Source organism: Ovis canadensis, chromosome 14 (genome assembly GCF_042477335.2).
Source record: "Ovis canadensis isolate MfBH-ARS-UI-01 breed Bighorn chromosome 14, ARS-UI_OviCan_v2, whole genome shotgun sequence".
NCBI lineage: Eukaryota > Metazoa > Chordata > Mammalia > Artiodactyla > Bovidae > Ovis > Ovis canadensis.
Genome location: NC_091258.1, coordinates 15,502,442 through 15,512,202, shown reverse-complemented (window position 1 = coordinate 15,512,202; position 9,761 = coordinate 15,502,442). Strand labels below are relative to the sequence as shown.

The following is a 9,761-nucleotide window of genomic DNA, read 5'->3' as shown; positions in this document are numbered from 1 at the left end:
CTGGGTTCAATCCTTGGGTTGGGAAGATTCCCTGGAGAAGGCAACAGCTACCAACTCCAGAAACGACTTGTGTGTTGGCACTTTTCAATGCCTTTGTGGCAGGCCTCTGGGGAAGAAGTAACCATTGTCACTATTCAGTGGCTAAGTTGTATGTCTCTCTTTGGACTCTTTGCGACCCCATGGATGGCAGCACGCCAGGCTCCCCTGTATTTCATTATCTTTGTTTCCTCAAACTCATGTCCTTTGTGTTGATGATGCCTCCCAACCATCTCATCCTTCGTCGCCCCCTTCCCCTGCTCCCTCAGTCTTTCTCTGCAGCTGGGTCTGGTAACCATTGGTCTGCACTAATGATTGCCGGGAGAAATATCAATAACCTCAGATATGCAGATGACACCACCCTTATGGCAGAAAGTGAAGAGGAACTAAAAAGCCTCTTGATGAAAGTGAAAGAGGAGAGTGAAAAAGTTGGCTTAAAGCTCAACATTCAGAAAACAAAGATCATGGCATCTGGTCCCATCACTTCATGGGCAATAGATGGGAAACAGTGGTAACAGTGTCAGACTTTATTTTTTTGGCTCCAAAATCACTGCAGATGGTGACTGCAGCCATGAAATTAAAAGATGCTTACTCCTTGGAAGGAAAGTTAGGACCAACCTAGATAGAATATTCAAAAGCAGAGACGTTACTTTGCCAAGAAAGGTCCGTCTAGTCAAGGCTATGGTTTTTCCAGTAGTCATGTATGGATGTGAGAGTTGGACTGTGAAGAAGGCTGAGCACCGAAGAATTGATGCTTTTGAACTGTGGTGTTGGAGAAGACTCTTGAGAGTCCCTTGGACTGCAAGGAGATCCAACCTGTCAAGCCTAAGGGAGATCAGTCCTGGGTGTTCATTGGAAGGACTGATGTTGAAGCTGAAACTCCAATCCTTTGGCCACCTCATGAGAAGAGTTGTCTCATTGGAAAAGACCCTGATGCTGGGAGGGATTGGGGGCAGGAGGAGAAGGGGAAGAACGACAGAGGATGAAATGGCTGGATGGCATCACCGACTGGAGGGACATGAGTTTGGGTAAACTCCGGGAGTTTGTGATGGACAGGGAGGCCTGGCGTGCTGCGATTCATGGGGTTGCAAAGAGTCGGACACGACTGAGCGACTGAACTGAACTGAAGTGAATTTCCAGCTTTGGTTATCCACGGCCTGGGCCTTGCCAAGGACCCCGGCCAGAGGAGAATATCTCCCTCCCCTGCGCTGAACCCTAACCTGCAAGCTCTGCTCCAGTTGCGGCTCAACCTTGGACTACAACTCCCGGCAGAGGTTGCGGCAGGGGGCATGTCTTCACCGCCCGAAAAGCTAGGGTGGCTGGAGCCGAGTGACGGAAGAGGGGGCGTGCCCGTCTCGGTGCCGACACGGTACCGCAATTGGAGGAACCGAGGAGAGGGGGCGTACCCAGTGGTGTGTGAGCCAATGGCGTGTGGCCAGGCGGGCGGGGCGTGGCAGGGCGGACCTGTGGGCTGCGTGTGGCTTACTGAGCCCGGGAACGCGAGTACAGTGGGGTGGGAGCGGGTAGTCCTGCGGCCCCCGCGGCTGGGCGCGGGCGATGGCGGCGCGATGGAGCAGCGAGAACGTGGTGGTGGAATTCCGCGATTCCCAGGTGAGCTGGGGGGCGAGTGGGGCCTTCCGAGCATGCGCCCTTCCTGGTTCCCCTCCCCCACGCGGCCGAGTCTCTCTCGGGGGCGTCGGGGCGACCCCTGGCCCGGCTGCGGTGGTGGGCAAGAGGGTGGCCAGGTGCTGTCAGACCCGAGCGGGTGAGGGGAGCTTGGATGACCGTTGGGGGTGGCTGGGGCTGCCATTGGCGAAGTTTCGGGGTTCCCCTCGTGGATACAGGGAGTGGGGTCTGCCTGGGGACATCTAAGTGCAGAGATTGCGAGTTTGTGATCGCTGAGCGGAGGCTTCCCAGGACCAGGGTGGTGAGCGAGGGGGTGTTTGCAGTCCCTGCCCCTGGTGATTTTGGGCTTGTCACAGAACTTCTCTGAGCCTCAGATGCATGGATTTCCCAGCCTCACGGGACTTTGGAGTGGATTCGATTAAAAACAACAACAGCAAAACTGCATGCAAAGTGTCTGTTTCAGCGTCTAAGCTTCTAAGTGTTCCCTGATTCTAGAATAGTGGAAAACATCCTACAGCGAATAGAAGTATGCACTGCATGTATTAACCCGGGTTCGCATCCCGCCTCAGCTCTTAGCCTGTCCTCACCCTCTGCTCATGTTTTCTTACCTGTAAGAGGTATGAATCGTGCCTACCTGGTAGGGTTGGTTTGAGAATTTTATGAGGTCATACATTTAAAATGTGTGGCACAGCGCTGGACACATGGTGAATATAAAGGAAAGCTCCAACTTACTAGAAATTTTTACCAGCTTTCTATTTCATTTCTTCCATATGCCGAGCCTTGTGCTAAGTGATTTATCTACATTTGGTTTTAATAATGTGTGAAAAATCAAGGTAAGTAGATATTACTCCTTTTTTTTCCCCACTGGGAAAGCTGTTCCCCATTTGGCTGATTCCGAATGACTTGGCTACGGCTTCTCATTATGTGATCCCACTGGGATTTGAGTGCAGGCATCTGGCCCCAGGGCCTTGTTGGGCTCATTACACTGCCCTGCTTCATACTGTATGAGTTCATTATACAGTCATTCCACGAGAAATATCATGCCCCCCGACCCAGCACCTAGGACACTGTCTTGGTGTTTCTCTTCATTCATCGCACACATATTTATTGAATACCTTCTCTGTGCCTGGCTTTCATGCACTCACTTCTTCAGTAAAGGTTCACTGAACTTTTGCTAGGTGCATGCTGTGCCAGGCACTGTCTTGGTGCCAAGGTGATCTTTACTGAAGGGGAATCTGGATTTATGATAAGGGGATGATGTGGTTCCTTCTTTCTAAAACCCCCTCCTTCTTTTGCCCTGAAGATGAAGGAGTGGAGAACCTCCCACCAGTTTGCTCTGTGGTGCCCTTGATACACAGCAACCGTGGGGAATTTGAGCAACCAATTTGGATTAAGGTATCCTAAAAGCACTTTGCACTGTCAGCATGATGTCTCTGGAAGGAAGGAAGGTGCCAGACTCCCAGGGAAAAAGAACCGTATTCCTGTTACCCTTCTTGTTAATTGCTTTCTCTGGGAACTAAGAACAAAGTCATGTGTCCTACCTCTGAGCCTGCTAATTTGGAAGCTACTAATCTGCAAACCCTTTAATTTTCACAGAAACCCAGCTAGTCTCACCCCTACTTCTCTGCAGAGATGTAATTGGAAAGACCTGCAGAGAGGGTGCTGACACAGATATTAGGATGCTATGAAGTTGTATTGAATAATTAAACCTAAACAGCAGTTGTCATAGTCAGAGAACAAAGAATTGAGTAATCTAACTGCCTTTAGGGAGTTTCTGTTTTTCTATTTGATTTTTCTGTTCATCTGGAAGGGTGTGTCTTCTTGTGAATTAGCATGGTTTTGTGATTGATTTGGTGGTCTTTGGGAGGGATAGGGACCTACTGGGACCCATTTGATTAACTATTTCATTAATGTAGAAAAGAAAAAGTTAAAACTCTTAATATTGCTTTTCTGAAGAGCAGAACAATAAACCTTTCCAAACATTCCACCACTTTAAAAAATCATAAAAAAGATCTAAAGCTCTTAAGGACTTTACTGGTGGTCCACTGGTTAAGAATCTGCCTTATAATTCGGGGGACATGGGTTCAATCCCTGGTCTGGGAACTGGGATCCCACATGTCATGGGGTGACTAAAGCTGCGTGCCACAACCCAAAGCCAGTGGAGAGCCAGCATGCAGCAGCTGAGACTGGATGCAGCCAAGTTTGTAGATTTTTCAGAGAAAAACCCTAGTCTGAAAGGTGAAACTCTTTTTACATTTTATATGTGTTGTTTACTGTATAAAACAGATGTTACTTTCACCGATTACTAGTGAGGAACCTGTGCTGCTTGGCATCCACTCTGAAGTAGTCGCTAGAATCAATGAGATCAATGAGTGTGAACACTAAGAAAACTTAGTGATAGTTTTCTAGAGGAACACTATCCACTAGAACTTTCTGAGATGACGGGCATATGGCTCTTCAACAATTTAAATGGGTCTAGTGTGACGGAGATGTCATATTTTAAAATTTAATTAGATTTTAATTAATTGCCATTAAATAGCCCCTTGTGGCTAGTGGCTCTGGTATGGGAAGGTGCAGTTCAGGGAACTAGGAAGATAGAGATTAGTTTCTACTCTCAAAGAGGGGGAGTTGGTGGACTGTGAAGGTAAGGATCTCTTAATTCAACAGTTAAGTACAAAAATACCAAAGAGCATGACTTTTGTGACGAAGGTAAGAAGGGCAGACTCATAGCAGCTGTCTCCTTAATGTCTCCACTTGGGCATTTGCAAAATGCTCACACTTTCCCTGCACCCCAGCTTCTTGCCCCCTTCCAGTCCACTCTCCACGCAAAGTGATTTAAAAGAAGTACAGACTTATTAAGGTACATTTAATGTTCAATAAAAATTCACCCTTTTGAACTTTCCGGGTGGTGTAGTGGATGAGAATCTGCCTGCCGATGCAGGGGATGTGATTCAATCGCTGGTCCCTGAAGATTCCAGGTGCCTTGGAGCAACTAAGCCTGTGCACCACAACCGCTGAAGCCAGCGTGCCCTAGGGCCTGCGCTTGGCTACAAGAGAAGCCACTGCAGTGAGAATCCCGGGCAAAACAACGAAGAGCCAGCAGCATTAAAAAAAAAAATTTGCTGTCTGTGGTGTTTTGTTATGCTGTGCTATGCTACGCTAAGACGCTTCAGTCGTGTCCGACTCTGTGCGACCCCAGAGACGGCAGCCCACCAGGCTCCCCGTCCCTGGGATTCTCCAGGCAAGAACACTGGAGTGGGTTGCCATTTCCTTCATGAAAGTGAAAAGTGAAAGTGAAGTCGCTCAGTTGTGTCCGACTCAGCGACCCCATGGACTGCAGCCCACCAGGCTCCTCCATCCATGGGATTTTCCAGGCAAGAGTACTGCAGTGGGGTGCCATCGCCTTCTCCGATTTTGTTATAGCAGCTTGAGTGGACTGATAATCAGAGAACAAAACAAGCAAAAAAATCCCCACCCACATAATGCTTTCATCTCTACATCTGATTTTCACTTATCTAGTGCATATGAAATGGCCCATTATTTGGGAGTTTATATTTCCCTGATTACAGTGAAGATGAATATCTTTTCACATTTTTTTCCCCTGTCAAATGCTTGTTTATGTCTTATACCCCTTTTTTAAAACTGAGTTGTCTCTTTCTTTTAAACATTGTAAACATGTTTCTGAATTTTAATCCTGTATTTAGTTATGTAAGTTGCAAATATGTTCTTCCAGGTTGTGGCTTGCCTTTTCATTGTTCTAATGATATTTTTAGATGGACAGAAGTTTAAGCTTAGTGCAATTGAATTTATGGATTGTACATTTTCAGTCTTAAGAAAAATCCATATCCTAGGTTCATACAGATTTTCTTCATAATTTTTCATTTTTTTTCTTTTCTTGCTACTTTAAAATTTAGGAGGCATCTCAGGAGAAAGCATGCTCTCTGCTGCCCCTGGTGGTTGATGACTTATTAGTCTCAGTATTACTAAAACTGTTCTAGACAGATGAAGACTTGACGACTGGTTTTCGCTCTAAAAAAAAACAAACAAAAAAGAATTCAGCAAATTCTTTAGCTAAGGAGAAAATTATGAATAATTTACAGACAATACATTTATGTCGAGCAATCCCTGCTTTTCGAGATTCTAGGGGACTTCCCTCGTGGCTCCAGACGGTAAAGCGTCTGCCTATAGTGTGGGAGACCCAGGTTAAATCCCTGGCTTGGGAAGATCCCCTGGAGAAGGAAATGGCAACCCACTCCAGTATTCTTGCCTGGAAAATCCCATGGACGGAGGAGCTTGGTAGACTACAGTCTCAGTCTGTGGGGTCGCAAAGAGTCGGACACAACTGAGCAACTTCACTTTCCCTTTTTAGATTTCCTTTTTGAGAACTACAGGGATGGAGGGAAATGGTAGGACTAGTTTTGGTGGAAGTGACTATTATGATGTGAATGCTGCAGGTTGTTTTCTAGAAAACTTGATATAAAAATGCAGTGGATAGGAGTCTGCCGGCCAGTGCAGGGGACATGGATTCTATCCATGGTCTGGGAAGATTCCACATGCTGTGGAGCAGCTAAGCCTGTGTGCAACAGCTATTGAGCCTGTGCTCCAGAGCCTGCAAGTCACAACTGCTGAGCCTGTGCGCTGTGACTACTGAAGCCCGCCCTAGAGACTGTGTTCCACAGCAAGAGGAGCTACCATGATGAGAAGACTGAGCGCGGCGGCTGAGAGGAGTCCCTGCCCACCGCAACTAGAGAAAGCCCGCCCGCAGCAGTGAAGGCCTAGCCCGGCCAAAAATAAGTAAATAAATAGTTTAAAATGCTGTGAGGGAAGAGGGAAGAGCATAGTAGAGCAGAGAGGGTTTGGAGCTAGAGGCTCGGCGTTAGGATCCAGGTTAGGCCATTTATTTGCTGTGTGATCTTAGGCAACTTACTCCCTTTCTAGGCTTCACTTTCTTCATTCACTAAACTGCAGTTAATAGTACCTACCTGTGTCCAGGATTCCCCAGACCAGTCCCAAGTTTTACTGGGAGGATTCACATTTGTATTTGCAGTTATGATTTATCGGAGCAAAAGACACAAAGCAACATCTCAGGGAAGAAGCGTGAAGCCTGGAGGAAACAGGGCATGAGTTTTTCAGTCATCTCCCCATGGGGTCGCTCAGGACATGCATAATTCCTCCAGCATCGAATTTTGACACCCATGTAATGATGTCTACCAGGGAAGCTCTCTTGGGACACAGTGGCCAAGGTTTTTCTTTGGAGCTGGTCATGTAGGAACCTTCTGGCTAGCACAGACCAAAATTCTGCATTCTCTGAAGCACAACAGTGGCTCTGCCTAAACCATGTTGTTTGTATGTACAGTTTAGACACAGCAAGCTCTTCTTATCAATTAGGGAATATGAGACCCCCACCCCAACACCACCGCCTCAGGTCCGAGATATCAGTCAGGAGTCAGCCTTGTAAGCCAGCCTTTGTAAGGTTAGCACTCTCATGCCTGCTGGTAACTCTTTTCTCCAACTACCCAGTTCCTTGTGGATTAAATGAGATAATTCAGATGCTTATATCTTTCCTTTTCTCCTTTGCTTTTCGCCTCTCTTCTTTTCACAGCTATTTGTAAGGACTCCCCAGACAGCCATTTTGCTTTTTTGCATTTCTTTTCCATGGGGATGGTCTTGATCCCTGTCTCCTGTACAGTGTCATGAACCTCATTCCATAGTTCATCAGGCACTCTATCTATCAGATCTAGGCCCTTAAGTCTATTTCTCAATTCCACTGTATAATCATAAGGGATTTGATTTAGGTCATACCTGAATGGTCTAGCAGTTTTCCCTACTTTCTTCAATTTGAGTCTGAATTTGGTAATAAGGAGTTCATGATCTGAGCCACAGTCAGCTCCTGGTCTTGTTTTTGTTGACTGTATAGAGCTTCTCCATCTTTGGCTGCAAAGAATATAATCAATCTGATTTCGGTGTTGACCATCTGGTGATGTCCGTGTGTAGAGTCTTCTCTTGTGTTGTTGGAAGAGGGTGTTTGCTATGACCAGTGCATTTTCTTGGCAAAACTCTGTTAGTCTTTGCCCTGCTTCATTCCGCATTCCAAGGCCAAATTTGCCTGTTACTCCAGGTGTTTCTTGACTTCCTACTTTTGCATTCCAGTCCCTTATAATGAAAAGGACATCTTATTTGGGTGTTAGTTCTAAAAGGCCTTGTAGGTCTTCATAAAACCATTCAACTTCAGCTTCTTCAGCGTTACTGGTTGGGGCATAGACTTGGGTAACTGTGATATTGAATGGTTTGCCTTGGAGATGAACAGAGATCATTCTGTCATTTTTGAGATCGCATCCAAGTACTGCATTTTGGACTCTTTTGTTGACCATGATGGCTACTCCATTTCTTCTGAGGGATTCCTGCCCGCAGTAGTAGATATAATGGTCATCTGAGTTAAATTTACCCATTCCAGTCCATTTTAGTTCACTGATTCCTAGAATGTCGATGTTCACCCTTGCCATCTCCTGTTTGACCACTTCCAATTTGCCTTGATTCATGGACCTGACATTCCAGGTTCCTATGCAATATTACTCTTTACAGCATCGGATCTTACTTCTGTTACCAGCCACATCCACAACTGGGTATTGTTTTTGCTTTGGCTCCATCCCTTCATTCTTTCTGGAGTTATTTCTCCACTGATCTCCAGTAGCATATTGGGCACCTAATGACCTGGGGAGTTCCTCTGTTGGTATCCTATCATTTTGGCTTTTCATACTGTTCATGGGGTTCTCAAGGCAAGAATACTGAAGTGGCTTGCCATTCCCTTCTCCAGTGGACCACATTCTGTCAAGAAGAGATAAGAAAGCCTTCTTCAGTGATCAATGCAAAGAAATAGAGGAAAACAACAGAATGGGAAAGACTAGAGATCTCTTCAAGAAAATTAGAGATACCAAGGGAACAGTTCATGCAAAGATGGGCTTGATAAAGGACAGAAGTGGTATGGACCTAACAGAAGCAGAAGATGTTAAGAAGACGTGGCAAGAATACACAGAAGAACTGGGCAAAAAAGATCTTCACTACCCAGATAATTATGATGATGTGATCACTAATGTAGAGCCAGACATCTTGGAATGTGAAGTCAAGTGGGCCTTAGAAAGCATCACTATGAACAAAGCTAGTGGAGGTGATGGAATTCCAGTTGAGCTGTTCCAAATCCTGAAAGATGATGCTGTGAAAGTGCTGCACTCAATATGTCAGCAAATTTGGAAAACTCAGCAGTGGCCACAGGGCTGGAAAAGGTCAGTTTTCATTCCAATCCCAAAGAAAGGCAATGCCAAAGAATGCTCAAACTACCGTACAATTGCACTCATCTCACATGCTAGTAAAGTAATGCTCAAAATTCTCCAAGCCAGGCTTCAGCAATACGTGAACTGTGAACTTCCTGATGTTCAAGCTGGTTTTAGAAAAGGCAGAGGAACCAGAGATCAAATTGCCAACATCCACTGGATCATGGAAAAAGCAAGAGAGTTCCAGAAAATCATCTATTTCTGCTTTATTGACTATGCCAAAGCCTTTGACTGTGTGGATCACAATAAACTGTGGAAAATTCTGAAAGAGATGGGAATACCAGACCACCTGACCTTCCTCTTGAGAAATCTGTATGCAGGTCAGGAAGCAATAGTTAGAACTGGACATGGAACAACAGACTGGTTCCAAATAGGAAAAGGAGTATGTCAAGGCTGTATATTGTCACCCTGCTTATTTAACTTCTATGCAGAGTACATCATGAGGAACGCTGGACTGGAAGAAACACAACCTGGAATCAAGATTGCCAGGAGAAATATCAATAACCTCAGATATGCAGATGACACCACCCTTATGGCAGAAAGTGAAGAGGAGCTAAAAAGCCTCTTGATGAAAGTGAAAGAGGAGAGCAGAAAATGTTGGTTTAAAGCTCAACATTCAGAAAACGAAGATCATGGCATCCGGCCCCATCACTTCATGGGAAGTAGATGGGGAAACAGTGGAAACAGTGTCAGACTTTATTTTTTGGGCTCCAAAATCACTGCAGATGGTGACTGCAGCCATGAAATTAAAAGACGCTCACTGCTTGGAAG

General features: G+C 45.7%; 1 protein-coding gene across 6 annotated transcripts in view; it reads left to right on the top strand.

Moving 5' to 3' along the window:
- The first annotated feature begins 1,477 nt into the window (after window positions 1-1,477).
- The window catches only part of WDR59 (WD repeat domain 59), an 81,958-nt gene continuing 73,674 nt past the window's right edge, over window positions 1,478-9,761 (top strand). For 4 of the 6 annotated variants that reach the window (XR_011248512.1, XM_069549587.1, XM_069549586.1 and 1 more), the window contains exon 1: window positions 1,478-1,647. Coding sequence is in view for 3 of the 6 variants with exons in the window: in XM_069549587.1 (XP_069405688.1) it covers window positions 1,594-1,647 (54 nt within the window). In the remaining 3 variants the exon portion in view is untranslated. The remainder of the gene's footprint in view (window positions 1,648-9,761) is intronic. The other 2 variants (XM_069549590.1, XM_069549589.1) reach the window with 2 other exon arrangements.